The 15,214-nt window shown below is 46.3% G+C and overlaps 1 protein-coding gene across 2 annotated transcripts in view; it reads left to right on the top strand.

Annotated features, from left to right (window-relative positions):
• The window catches only part of MORN2 (MORN repeat containing 2), a 90,811-nt gene that overhangs the window by 28,159 nt on the left and 47,438 nt on the right, over positions 1–15,214 (top strand). For both annotated transcript variants that reach the window (XM_075339472.1, XM_075339471.1), the window contains exons 3-4: positions 13,488–13,594; positions 14,104–14,240. In XM_075339472.1, coding sequence (XP_075195587.1) covers positions 13,488–13,594; positions 14,104–14,240 — 244 coding nt within the window. The remainder of the gene's footprint in view (positions 1–13,487; positions 13,595–14,103; positions 14,241–15,214) is intronic.

Below are 15,214 nucleotides of genomic sequence, written 5' to 3'. Positions count from 1 at the left end.
AGGAACAGCAACAGCTGCAGACTGCAACCCTCAGCTCTCTGTTGTACCTTGGCTGGTTATTAAAAATAGAGGGGATCCCACACTTATTTTTTACATTTTGTTTTCTTTAAAAAAATGATGTGGGGTCCCCTCCATTTTACTAAAACCAGCCAAGGTACAGCAGACAACTGGGGGCTGATATTCTTAGGGTTGGAAGGGCCATGGTTATTTGGGCCATTCCAGCCTAACAACAGCAACCTGCAGCTGCCCCAGGAATGGCGCATCCATTAGATGCGCAAATTCTCGTGCTACACCCAGCTCTTCCCGTTGCCCTGGTGCAGTGGCAAACTGGGTAATATTTGCGTGGTTGATGCCAGCTCCAGCTGGCATTAAGACCTGGTTTTAGTAATTGGTCGCGTCTAGCAGACACCCCCATTACTAATCCAGTCGTTGAAAGGAGAATAAAGAAGTTTATTTGAACAACAAAAAAAACAACTCCAGCCCTTGTTCACCAATTTATTTCTTTTTTTTAAAAAAATAAATAAAAATACAAAAGGTCCGCCGTAATCCATGGTGAGGTCCCACAATGTTCCCCAAAAGCAACCTGATAAGACATAAAAAGAGAAAATTATTTAATAAATCAAGAGAAAGAGACATCCTCTTTTCCAATTTATATCCCTGTCAAAGCCCTAATCCTGGTCTGCTGTAATCCAATTAGGGGGTCCCATGTTGATCCCATACTGATGGCACATTCAATGGCGAACCGAAGTTCCCCATTGTTTGTGAGAGCAGCCCCTACAGGCACATACACTGCTGTGTATGCTTCCCTGCCGTGACCTGGACCTCATAAGGTCAGCCCAGGTCACCACAGGGGTGCCCTTTTCAGTGTGTGTGCTTCTCTGTGGTAACCTGGACCTCATAAGGTCAGCCCAGGTCACCTCAGGGGTCCCCTTATTAGTGTGTGTGCTTCCCTGTGGTGACCTGGACCTCATAAGGGCACCCCTGCGGTGACCTGGGCTGACCTTATCAGTGTGCTTTCCTGCAGTGACCTGGACCTGATAAGGTCAGCAGAGGTCACCACAGAGGTACCCTTATCAGTGTGTGTGTGTGTGTGTGTGTCTGGGTGCGGCAGTGACATCACAGGTTAATCAGAGTTCATAATGAACTCACAATGTCACTAGGGTGCCCTCTGAGTGTCATTGGAGTTCGTGGGATAATCCGATGACCCCCTGTCGTCACTGCACAGTCACACTGCTGGTTACTAGCCTGTCCTGGCACTGATGTCCAGGCACTGCTGCTGCTAGCTCATCACTGCAGTGCATATGTAATGAGTCTAATGAGCGGGGGTCGGTAGCAAGTGGTGATAGCATTGCGGAAGACTGCATCACTGGAGACATGTGAGTATGGAAAAACATGCTTTTTTCAAAGACACGTGTTTTCTCCGGTACATGTCACACTGATATCACACGGATCCATCAGTGTGCAATCCGTGTGACACCTGTACTGCCGGAGAAAAAACGGACATGTCTCTATGTATGCGTGCGGGGCAACGCCAGCTCACACAGTCCGTGTGAAAAGAAGGCTGTTTCAGTAACACCATAGAATGACATAGGTACGTGTGGCATCAGTGTTAAAAACGGATGTCACACGTACCTGAAACGCGGACATCTGAAATCTGCCTAAATGTGTCTCTATCCCTCAGATGTCTGTTCACACGAAAAGCAAGAGACATAGCATCCTCCAAGCAATCCAGAATCTTTACCTTTAGGTTCCAACGGAATACACTGATGACTACTATCACTAGTAGCGGCAGAATGTGCATGCTGTTGTTGGCCCCTAATTTCAGCAACTTTCTGTTACCAGGCCTGTAGTTGAGCAGCCAAGGAGCAAATTGAATCTATAAAGAAGTGCGCAGAATGCACCAAATGGGCTGGCTATAATGTTATGACTGAACCCGAAAACTCTCACGGGGATGGACAAAGCAGGAGTTTGAAAACCAGAAATCCACAGGTTTTCAAACAAAAAACTGCAGGGAATAGCAATGTCTCAGTAAGAAAACCTTAACTGAGGAGCTGGGACTCCAGACAACCATCCATCAAGAAATGTAGCCAGCACTGAGGCATGTGAGTAGTATGTATAAATAGCCTCTCCCAAAATGTGATTGGGCAAACCAAGCCCAAAAGTGCACACACCTGAATAGAAATGAAACAGGAAGGCACAGCCTAACGAAGAAAGACAAAAGATCCTTTAACAGTTGGACCAACACCAAAACAGAAACTGACCAACAACCAGAGATCACTGGTCCGAACCCCGGAGTGGAGCCATGACATGAATATTTCCTGTGTTAATGCCTGATGTCCAGGCATCCTGTACGACATACAGGATACATAATGTCTCCTGCCATCAACATTAGTCTTGGAGTCAATCAGCATTTGCCAACTCTGTGAAGTAGTCACTTTTTCCCTGCCAGAAGATGAAGAAAGGGACTGGCAGGGGACAGGGCAGCCGTTTTGGGCATTTTATTTGTAGACCATGTTGAAAAGAAAAAAAAACAGCTAGATAAACCCTTTAACATTTTCTCCCAAACTGATACTTTTATTTAATTTATTTATCATCTTATTTATAGTAAGAATCTTATAAAAGTAAGTTCTTACACTTTACTACACTGTAGTTCTAAAAACTTACAAGGCAAGATGTAACCTCTTACCATTAGGATGGAGTAATGCTGTGAGGTCATCCATGGGCAGCAGAAACTGTAAGCTGCAGCATCAGGAGAGACTAGAAAAAGTGCTCATTTGGAAAGCCTATGTAGAGGATACGGTGTAAGTTCAGTGCCTTCTGTCACGCTGAGAATACTGTAATCGCTATTACCAGATGTTGTACAGCTGAAAGGAGCTGATCTGTGAGGACACAGAACAATGTTCACAGCACTTCCTACACTGTCTGCAAAATTTTTAGGCAATTTGTATTGAAAAATGGCCTTTTTTTTCTTACTGACGCTTTAAAACAACGGTAAGGAATATTGCCCCCCCCCTTCCAACGGGGAAAATTTCCTAAGGTGACATTTGTGTATGACAGCTGACACCCAATGTCATTGGCCCAACTGGTTTTATAACTGATCAAGGCCAATTAACCCCTCTGAATACCACTGTCAATTGCAACGGCAGCATCTAAGTGGTTAAAAGGGTTTTAAAGACCTCTTTTGACAGGATCGGCACCACGCGATTGTAATCGCAGGTGCCGATTGATGCCATGGTACCTGGAGGTCATCTGATGACCCCAGGGTTTGGTGACCTATTAGACCCTAACAGTCACAGTCAGTGAGTCACTAACAGGTATCCAACACTGCAGTACAATTATTAAAATGCATTTGACTATCGATTAAAGTAAAAAAAATATTGGGGGGCTTGTCTGGGACTCCATGGAGCAGGACGTGTAAGGGCTGAGCTCCTCCGCCCGGGATACCTAAAAGCCCTTAACATAAGCTTTGCATAAGCAGGAATGGGGAAGAAAAGACCCCCAAAAGCTACTAAGGACCCGGTGACCCCAGCACTGCTCACCCTGGACTCCTACCTTACAAAGGAGACGCCAGGGGAGCGGGAACAAGAGACGCCACAGGCAGCAGGAGCGCCACAAAGCAATCACCCCGGGGCAGCCGCGATGGAGGATTGTGCAGGAGAGACGGAGCGGAGATTACCCACCCGCGCCGCGGACAGAGGAGAAGGAAGAGATCGGGAGCCGGTGGATCCCGGCGGGAGCGGGCCTTCCCTCGTGGGCAAGATGGCGGCGGAGGTGGCGGAGGCGGCGTGCAGCAACTCACCAGCACAGCTGCACGAGCTGGAGCATCGCCAGGCAAGTGACGCTGCGGATCTCCGGAATACCGGCCCAGTTGAGAAGTATGTGTTCCCCCCTGACGCGAGCGCCGGTGATGCAGAGGAGATGGAGGTGATCATGCCGCCCCTCCCCCCCATAGAACTGTTGGAACGTGGCGGTGGCTGGAGCCCGGCTGCCCACACAGATAGCGTGCAGAGGGGGTTGGAGCAGGCAGAATGGGCATATGAGGACATGGAGCTGAGGAGTGATGGCCCTGAGGAAACAAGAGATGAGGAAAGGAGCGAAGGGGAGACTCTGGGGGAAAACTTGGGGTATGATGGGTTGGGCCCGCAGCCTGCTGGAACCCCCCGGCTCCCAGGGGATACAGTAAATATAACAACAAATGACATGCTCTCCCCATCGGGACCTCCAACATTGCTAAGTGAGGCCCTTACACCCAGACCTCAAAGAGCCCATAAACCACCCATGGACACAGGGCCCCGGAACCCGGGCCCCGCGGCTCGATGGAGGGGAGACCCTGAGCCACCCCCTGGCCCATCTACTCTGGAAAACAACAAAAAAAGGCCCCCAGACAGTATGAAGGCCAGTTCAATGACCACACAACTGGGGTGCCCCCCACCAGAATGGTGGGAATTTATCAAACAAGTCCCCACCAAGACAGATTTCCAAACACTCATCTCAGAAGTCAAGGACGCCTGCAAATCTGAAATAGCAGCAGTCCGAAAAGACATTCTTTCCATCTCCAAACGAATAAACCAACTGGAGAATGAACATGGTGAGGCTAGAACAACCATCCGCCACCTCCAATCCCAAACCTCCTCTCAAGCTGACGTCATAAGAGAGTTACAGCGCCATGTTGAAGATCTGTATAACAGAGGCAGGCGACATAACATCCGGGTCAGGGGCGTGCCTGAGGTCCAATCAAAGGAAGACATCACCACAATCTTGCAAACCATATTTAATTCGCTCCTCCAACGGCCCCCAGACAACCCAATACCCATGGACAGAGCGCATAGAGCTCTCCGCCCCAAAAATCTAAAGGGGAACCCAAGAGACATTATATGTCACATCGTTGACTTTCAACTTAAAGAAGAAATAATGCTCAAAGCCCGACCGCCAAAACAAGTGATGTATCAGGGCACCAAGATCCAGCTTTTTCAAGACCTATCGTGGATAACATTACAACAACGGAGGGCTCTCCGCCCTCTACTGTCATCCCTGCAGGTTCATAAGGTTCTTTACAGATGGGGGTTCCCGTTTAGCCTCACTGCACGGCGTGGAGAGGCGTCGGCCACCCTCCGGGCCCCTGTAGACCTGGAGCCTTTTTGTCGGGTTTTTGATCTTCCTGTTCCAGATTTACCAGACTGGACTCTGCCTCAACAGATGCCACTGCTTCCTCCAACGTGGCAACCAACGACCTCACCCCGCAAACGGCGGCCTGGGAGTTCAAGAGAAAAGGGCCCTACTTGACAGTGCCCTCCTGCACATTTGTGGCTACTTATAGTCTTCCATTGGGCTTGACGGGCTCATTTTTATAGTTTTTTCGGTGATTTTTTGCCTTACTTTTGGGGGGAGGAATGTCTCCCCATTCCGGAATCCTGGGGGAGGGCGGGGACCCGAGGGACTGTTCTGTGGAGTTTCACCACTCACCCATTAGCAGAGTTTGACTAGTATAGTCGCACGTTGGTTTACAGTGCAGGTTGTACTTAGTGTATTAGTTTCTATTTAGAGTGAATGCAAGTCGGCTCTGATACTGGGATAGTGGACGAGTGGTGTCGTTTACCATACACCTATCTCATAACTGAAAAGTTTCTATTTTTTCTGTCGAATATAGTTATGTTTTTTTCTGTTTTTCTATGTCTATCTTCTACTTACAGGTATGCGTCTCACCAAATGCAGAGGGGTTCATGGAGCGCAGTTTTTACACACACCAAGTCGAGGTACCGGGCACTAGCCTTTACATTAGAGTACGCTGAGATTTTGGGATGGCTAGGTTAATGAGCCTTAATGTTAAGGGGCTGAATTCTGATGTAAAGAGGAGGCTGGTCCTCCAAGAGATGCGAAAATCAAAGGCGGAGGTGGTGTTTCTGCAGGAGACGCACTTCACAGAGAAAAGTTCATTTAACTTTGTCCGCCATTGGTTTCCCCAATCCTTCTCAGCCACAACCACAAAGAAGAAGGCAGGGGTGGCAATACTGATCTCTCGCACATGCCCACTCCAAGTGAGTAAGTGGGAAGCAGATCCCTCAGGTCGTTTTTTGATCGTCCAAGGTACTCTAAATGGAATATCACTAATTTTGTGTAACCTGTATGCACCAAACTCTAACCAGCTTAGATTTATTTCTTCAACGTTGTCACGCCTCCCGAGGGACCGTGGGATCATCCACATCATAGGAGGAGACTTTAATACGGTATTCTCAGACAAGGCTGATAGAATGCTTGCACCTTCACATCCGGCAGGCTCACATAGATCACCACATCTATCCACTGGGTTCCGCAAATTGATCCGCAAACATCAATTATTTGATCTTTGGAGAATCGATAACCCGACGGCGAGACAATATACCTTCTTCTCACATCCCCATAAATCGCATAGCCGAATAGATTACTTTCTGGGCAATACCCTTACACTTAGAGCACTCCAACATGCACAAATTGGCAGTATCACTTGGTCGGACCACGCCCCTGTGTTGATATCTCTTAATCTGACAACCCCTCTCCTGAAACGCACCCACTGGAGACTGAACGAATCCTTACTCACTAACATCACCTCTCGAGAATCTCTTCGTAAAGTCATACAGAACTACTTTTCAGAGAATTCTCAGTCCCTCCCATCTTTCCCATTAATATGGGAGGCCCACAAAGCAGTAGTTAGAGGGGAATGTATAGCCCTGTCTTCTAAACTCAAAAAAGATTCACAACAGCAGTACCGTCAGTGCGAAAGGGACCTCCGCACAGCAGAGAATCAGCTTCAAACCCACCCCACTAAAACTCGCCTGAAAAAAGTGATAGACTTAAGAACTAAACTAAAAGAGATCTCACATGGAAACATAGAAAGACTCCTGCCAGAAATACTATGAATACGGTAATAAGCCCCATACGATGCTAGCTAGAAAGCTTAGAGACCAAGCGATAACTAGTGCCCCATGCGCAATAAAAGATACTGCAGGCACCCCTCACTATGACCCCACGAAAATAGCTCAACTTTTCCACACATACTATACGTCGCTGTATTCTATCCCCCCGCGGTTACCAATGACGCATCTGAATAGAACAAAAATATTAAATTACTATTTGACTGACTGTCACCTCCCAAAACTGTCTCAGGAGGCATTGGAGGACCTTAATCGGAGGGTGGAGCCAGAGGAAATTCATCAAATCATTCAGGACTTACCAGGCCACAAAGCCCCGGGTCCTGACGGGTTTACCTATCTATATTATAAGACCTTTGAGGGGGAGCTGTCCACCCATCTAACACACCTTTTTAACCTTTTCATGGAAGGTGACGCCATGCCAAACACATTCCTACACTCATACATAACTGTTATTCCCAAAATAGGAAAAGATCCTTTGGAGTGTGCGAGTTATCGTCCTATTAGCCTTATAAATTCGGATCTTAAGCTATTCACTAAACTACTGGCTGACCGTCTAAACAATTGGCTCCCACATCTGATCCATAAGGATCAGGTTGGTTTTGTCCGTTATCGCCAGGCAGGAGACAACACTCGAAGGATTTTGAATTTGGTGGACGTGGTGAATAAGGGGGGAATTGAAGCATTGCTTGTGGGGCTAGATGCAGAGAAGGCGTTCGACAGGCTGGACTGGTCCTTCATGTTCTCTGTTTTGGGCCATTTCGGCCTGTCGGGGCCATTTGTTTCGTCTCAGGGGATTGTATTCTTCTCCTGCAGCGACAATCCGCCTCCCCAATGCGCATTCGGGGCCCCTCCCTATCAGAAACGGTACTAGGCAGGGATGCCTGTTGTCCCCCCTGCTTTACGTTCTTAGCATTGAGCCACTGGCGGCGCATATCAGACATAACCCAGATATTATGGGGATCAAAGTACGAGAGAAATCCTTCAAAATAGCCTTATTTGCGGATGATGTTCTGCTGTCTCTGACCAACCCTATGATCTCCCTACCAAATCTCCACAAGGTAATAGCCCAATACGCTAGGCTTTCGGGATATAAACTTAAAGGGAACCTGTCAGCAGAAATTTCCCCTAAAACCTAACAGATTCCCCCTCTGCAGCTCCTGGGCTGCATTCTAGAAAGGTCCCTGTTATTATTGTGCCCCCTTTCTGACCAAAAAAAAGAGTTTATAAAGAGGTACCTTTTTGGCTTCGGATTCTATAAATGTGACACGGGGGCGGGCAGCCTGATGGCCGTTATTCTGCCCCCTGGTCCTGTATGCCGCCCCCATCGCTGATTTCCATACTTTTGGACGCCGCCCACTGCTCCAGCCATCCCCGCGCATGCCCAGTGCCAGTCTCACGGGACTGAGCACCGTGACTGCTGGTGACGTGTGCGCAGGCAAGTGATTATGGGCGGGACTGTGACTGTTATCAGCAAGTACCCGCCCATAATCTCGTGAGCGCGCAAACCTCTCCAGTGTCACACTGTGCTCAGTGTAGATGCTAGACTGTATGGGCTGCTTCCAGGGATGACATCCCTTTGTCACGTGATAGTATTTTGAACACGCCCCTATCACGTGACAAAGGGACGTCATCCCTGGAAGCAGCCCATACAGTCTAGCATCTACACTGAGCACAGTGTGACGCTGGAGAGGTTTGCGCGCTCACGAGATTATGGGCGGGTACTTGCTGATAACAGTCACAGTCCCGCCCATAATCACTTGCCTGCGCACACGTCACCAGCAGTCACAGTGCTCAGTCCTGTGAGACTGGCACTGGGCATGCGCGGGGATGGCTGGAGCAGTGGGCGGCGTCCAAAAGTATGGAAATCAGCGATGGGGGCGGCATACAGGACCAGGGGGCAGAATAACGGCCATCAGGCTGCCCGCCCCCGTGTCACATTTATAGAATCCGAAGCCAAAAAGGTACCTCTTTATAAACTCTTTTTTTTGGTCAGAAAGGGGGCACAATAATAACAGGGACCTTTCTACAATGCAGCCCAGGAGCTGCAGAGGGGGAATCTGTTAGGTTTTAGGGGAAATTTCTGCTGACAGGTTCCCTTTAATTCGGACAAAACTGAGGCCTTACCTCTCAACATTCCGGAGGCTAAATTACAGTCCCCTAAACAAAATTTTAAGTTCTCTTGGCACACGGACTCTCTGCGATATCTCGGAGTCAAGATAACTTCTAATTACAAGACAATATATCAGGCAAATTTCCCACCCTTGATACGAGAAGTTGAAAATAGTCTAAAGAAATGGTCGTCCTTACAGATCTCCTTTTTAGGTAAAATTGCCACAATTAAAATGTCAATCATTCCTAAATTCCTGTACTTGTTTGAAACTCTCCCAATACGAGTACCCCTAGGAGTGCTAAAAAAGGTTCAATCATCGCTCTTGCGTTTTATTTGGCACTCGGGGCGACATCGAATCCCAGATTCGGTCCTATGTGCACCATGCACTAAGGGAGGCTTGTCCTGCCCGAATATTACACTCTATTACTATGCTTCACACCTACGTTGCCTGGCCTCCTGGACGACTCTACCAGCCTTCAATAAATGGACAGAACTAGAGAAGCTTTGGATGGCTCCTTTTCATCCAAGCTCTCTAATCTGGGGCCGACCTGTCGAAACCCCCTCTAGAGATCTCCTAGGCCCAATGGCATTCACAAGAGACTTGTGGCGACAGTGTAGGATGAAGTTCCAGTTGGCATCACAGTCTTCCCTGTTGACCCCCTTCCTGTTCACCCCACATCTAACTTCAGGTATGAACCCGGAAGTGGTCGGGCGGTGGGCAGAGGCAGGCCTCTATTGCTTTCGGGATATAGTTAATCCAACCACATTAAAACTCAAGCCATTTTCGGACTTGCGACACCAATATAAGCTACCCTTTCACCTATATTTCTCGTATCAGCAGATATCACACTTCTATGCGGATGTTATGGGACAGAGGGAGGTAGGCCGCCCTTCGGCATTTGAGACTCTCTGCTCAGGCCGGTCCTCGACCAGGGGACTAATCTCAGCCATTTATGCAATACTGGTGGCGGGGAATCCCTCGGACACAGTGAAGCACACATATATGAGGAGATGGGAGGGCTGGGTGGGGAGACCGCTGTCGGAGGCACTCTGGTCGGTCATATGGGCGAGGACATTCAGGTCCTCAATTAGTACTCTCTATAAAGAAAACCAAGTTAAAGTCCTTATGACATGGTACCATACCCCGGAGCTACTGCATAAGTTTAACCGTGCTTGCCCAGATGTCTGTTGGAGATGTGGGCTCAGCGGGGCATCCTTATACCATGTATTTTGGACATGCCCAGCCATAGAAGGTTTCTGGGGGGAGGTGGAAACCCTGATAGGCAGATTGGTTGGTAAAAACATAAGCAGGGATCCGGTGGTCTACCTGTTGAATGCCCTCCCATCGTTTCTAAGTAAGCCAGAGATAAAATTACTGCTTCATATCCTCACAGGTGCCAAGTGCTTGGTGTCATTGTTCTGGAAAAGGGTGGCGCCTCCGTCTGTTTCAGATCTGTACGCTCGAATAACAGATGTCAGAAATATGGAGAGATTAACGGCCCAGCTTCATAACACAATGGATGGGTTTATAACAACTTGGTCTTTGTGGGACACTTTTGCGAATTCATACCAGATATAGGGTAATGAAGGTCTCTATTATATTGAATTATATACTTCTGAAGAAACGCGCACAACTGGACAGCGACATATTTTTCTTATCCAAACACTGAGGACTCTCTGTTCTTTTAAACAATTTTTTTATCTCTACTGGCTAACACGGTACAAAGATATATTTTACTTGTATTATATTGAATGTTTTTGCACTATATAGTAACGAGATCTGAGAATTTGCTATTGAGACCTCCAGGTTGGGCTCTGACCCCTATCTTCTCTTACTCTTATATGGGATAACAAACTGTTTACTTTTCATTTTTCTTCTGATATGCCCCTATTGCATTGTATTTGACTGCATGCCTGAGAATTATTTCTGATACCTGTGTATTTGTCTTACTTTTGGTTGTAAAAGATGTTAAAAAATCTTCTCAAAATAAAAAGTTGAAGAAAAAAAAGTAAAAAAAATATTAATCTGTGAAATAAAATGTGTAAAAAATAAAATAAAAATACACAACGAAGTGCGCAAATATCATGAAAGCCTGTTTCACCATTAAACACGCAACATTTGCGTTAAAAAAAAAGTACATATAACTGGTATCGGTGTGTTCGGAATGACCAGATCTAGAAAACTCGTTATTTATTCCATATGGCAAACACCATAAAAAAAGTCTAAAAAAACATGCCAAAAATGTTGCTTTTTCATCATACTGACACAAAATTGAATAAAAAGTAATCAAAGAGTCTTATGTAAAAAAAAAATGGTGTAAATAAAACCTCCAAACCATCCCCCAAAAAACAAGCCTGAATATGGCTTGTTGGAAAAAAATTTAAAAAAATTAGAGCTCTTGGAATATAGCAATGCAACAACAAATACATATTTAGAGTATATTGTTTTTAGTGAGTGAAAGTAGCAAAACATAAAATAAAATTCTGAATATCTGGTATCTCTCTAATCGTACTGACCTGTAAAATAAATCGGTCTTATCACTCTTATTGCATGGTTAGCCTGCAAAGGAAAAACCTATAAAACAAATAAGAGATTTGCTGTTTTTTGTTCATTGTGTATGAAAAACCTGAATAAACAGTGATCAAAAAATGTTATATACCCCAAAATAGATACCCCCAAAATTTGCAACTTCTCACGCAAAAAACAAGCTTTCATACAGCTGTGCTTATCAAAAAATAAAAAAATTACAGCTGTCAGAATATGGCAACAAAAAAAATATTTTTTTTATAAAAAAGTATTTTTTTTCTGTTTGATAGCAGCAAAACATAAAAAATAATATATAAAATTGGCATTGCTGTAATCGCAACGACCTGAAGAAGAAAGCCATCTTATCATTAATACTGCACTCTGGGGCACGAAAATAAAAATAAGAACTATTCTTGTACCGCTGTCTATTTGTTCATTCTACCTCCCACAAACCAGAATAAGCCTCGGTTAAATCAATGTGAAGGAGACTGAAAAGACAAAAGGCGCTAATAGGGTTACAAACGTTTATAAAATAAATATCAGATGTGCTCACCTGATACAGTTGTGAAAATAGTCACAACTTCTATTGAAAGCGTGTAGGTTACGGCTGCAGCAGGCACCACGAGGAGTAAAGGACGCTTTACACGCTGCAACATCGCTAGCGATCACACCCGCCCCCGTCGTTTGTGTGTCACGAGAAAATCGCTTCCCGTGGCGAATAATATCGCTTGGAGGCGTCAAACGGACTTACCTTCCTAGCGACGTCACTGTGGGCAGCGAACAACCTCTTTTTTTTAAAGGGGCGGTTCGTGCGGCGTCACAGCGACGTCAATCAGCGGGCCACCAATAGAAGCAGAGGGGCGGAAAGCAGCCGCATTAACGTCACTCCCACCTTGTTGCCGGAGGACGCAGGAACGTTGTTGTTCATTGTTCCTGGGGTGTCACACGTAGCGATGTGTGCTGCCTCAGGAACGACCAACAACCTGCGTCCAAAATGAGCAACAGAGCAGCAGACGCAGCAGCGATCATAACGACACGCGTCGCTGTGGAAGCCATGCTGCACTTCGTAACTAAGGTAAATATCGGGTAACAATTACCCGATATTTACCTTGGTTACCAGCACACACGCTTAGCGCTGGCTCCCTACTCTCCTAGCCAGGGTACACATCGGGTTAATTACCTGATGTGTACTCCGGCTCCGGCTACGTGTGCAGGGAGCCAGCGCTAAGCGGTGTGTGCTCTCACGCTGCCAGTGCCGGCTCCCTGCTCACGTAGCTGCAGTACACATCGGGTAATTCACCCGATGTGTACCCTGGCTAGGAGTGCAGGGATCAGGGAGCTGGCACTGACAGCATGAGAGCGGTGGTGCTAGTAACTAATGTAAATATTGGGTAACCAAGGAAAGGGCTTCTTGGTTACCCGATGTTTACCGTGGTAACAGCTTACCGCAGCTGCCAGACGCCGACTCCTGCTCCCTGCTCGCTTCAGTTCGTCGTTCTCTCGCTGTCACACACAGCGATGTGTGCTTCACAGCGGGAGAGAGACGAGCAAAAAATGAAGCAGGACATTCAGCAACGAGCAGTGACCTCACAGCAGGGGCCAGCTTGTTGCTGGATGTCACACACAGCGACGGGACGTCGCTGCAACGTCACAGAAGATGGTGACGTAGCAGCGACGTCGTTGTCGCTGTCGCTGTGTGACAATACCTTTAAGGTGAAAACAGGCTGGGGGTAAAGGGATTAATGGTCCCCAACAAAAAGGCACTGAGAACCCTAATTAGCATATTTGATTGAACTTCGGTTTCTGCAGAAAGGAGGCAGTGATTCAAACACAAAAGCTGCAATTTCATAGAGGCCATATTCATTGAAAGGCGATGTGCTTAGTTTATATGGTTAGTGTGGGCTGGCAGACTCCCTTTAAGCTCATATTATTTTTATTTCAGATGGTGAATGCAGAAAATCAGAAGCAGGAACACTGGAAAGGAGTGGAATAGGAGTAAACAGGAGTCCAAATGGTGTGACTTATACTGGGTCATGGAAAAATGACAGGGTAATTTGCCATGAGCAGTTTCTGTCAGGCCTTCACTCATTACACAAGCTAGATCTCTAGAGGGACAAGTAAAGTACCTTTCACACGGGGGCATTCATAGAAACCAGAGAACCCCATTGCAAAAGTCCTAATTCACTCCCACACATCTTTCTACAACCCAAAAAAATATTCAATATACCCCAACATGCAAAGTGTGGTGCTCCCCCCATATATTACGATACCCGCCACAGTGACCCTCAACACAGTATTATGCCTTTCAGCTCCTCAACACAGTTTAATGGTCCCCACAGGATGATGATCCCCCCCCCACACAGTATGATGTTTCCTCCATAGTTCCCTGGCACAAAGTTTCATGGCTCCCACTTAGTTACCTGGACCACGACACCCCACACAGTATTATGGTCCACACAGCCCTCACAAGCAGGGTATTGTGTAGGAGTTAAACTTCTGTCATAAATGTTGTGCAACATTATCTAGAAAATGACTTGTATCTCTTGAATTTCACACAGATGCATGGCCATGGAAAGCTTGAGCATCCTTCAGGAGCAATGTATGATGGAGAATTCATTAACAACAAGTTTGACGGCAGAGGTACTTACACATTTCCCAATGGAGCACAGTATATTGGAAATTTTACAGAGAATAAGTAAGTCGTCTAGACTCTAGAGCTCTGCCTTTTGAACATTTTTTTTGCATAAGAAGTTTGCATTAACATATCATCATGAAAGAGGACCTATCCTCTCAAAACTGCAGACAACGTGAACACAATACATATGTAAACAGATTACGAGTATGCAATGCCGCTGAAAAGGACGATTCAGTGGTAACTTAAACAACTGGTATTTATTTTACACAATTAGTGCCTGCAGTATGTGATCAGGGAATGGCAGAAGTGATGACTACTGAAACAAGGTACTTCTCGATAAGAAATGCGGCAAAACAGATGTACAGGGTATAGAAGCAATATTATTTACACTTTGTCACTTATATCACTTAATGACAGGTATTGTTATTGTTATCTTAATCCTATTCTCTTTATCAGAGAATTGTCAGTCACCCCTCCTTCTGTCACTGTCATGAAGTATAGAGCTAATCGGGGCCCGGGGTTCCTAGACTATCCCTCAGACTAGGGGGGCATTTACTGTCACTTATCCCAGAGGTACTTCTGATGGTGAAGAGATCTGGACCACCAACCTAGCCCTGCTCCTGCCAGACTGCTCTAATAACCCCTCTCCCCAACCCCAGGGGAGGGCCGGGACAGGTGTGATAAAACCACACAAATAGACAAACGGGGAACCAAAACTCCAACTTACAGCAATCACACACAGAAGTATTAGACAATACGTGATCAGGTGGAAATAAAGAGCAGGGAGAGAATAAACAGTTGACAAGAGAATTCACACAACACACCAAACAGCACTCAGTAGTTCACCAGCAACTGGATCACAATAGCACATGCAGTGGTATCGCTAAAATCTATTGTCTGCACAGGAAGTCAGTATCCACCATCTTAAAAAGGCGGGGAGAAGCTGTGATAGGTTTCTCATAACATGTGATCCTAGAGGAAACCAGCAGGCTATCAAAGATTAACCCCTGCCAGCCTGATCAATAATGAGCACA

The sequence above is a fragment of the Anomaloglossus baeobatrachus genome, chromosome 3 (genome assembly GCF_048569485.1).
Source record: "Anomaloglossus baeobatrachus isolate aAnoBae1 chromosome 3, aAnoBae1.hap1, whole genome shotgun sequence".
NCBI lineage: Eukaryota > Metazoa > Chordata > Amphibia > Anura > Aromobatidae > Anomaloglossus > Anomaloglossus baeobatrachus.
Note: the sequence above shows the minus strand (reverse complement) of the source record. Positions and strands in the feature narration are given on the sequence as shown.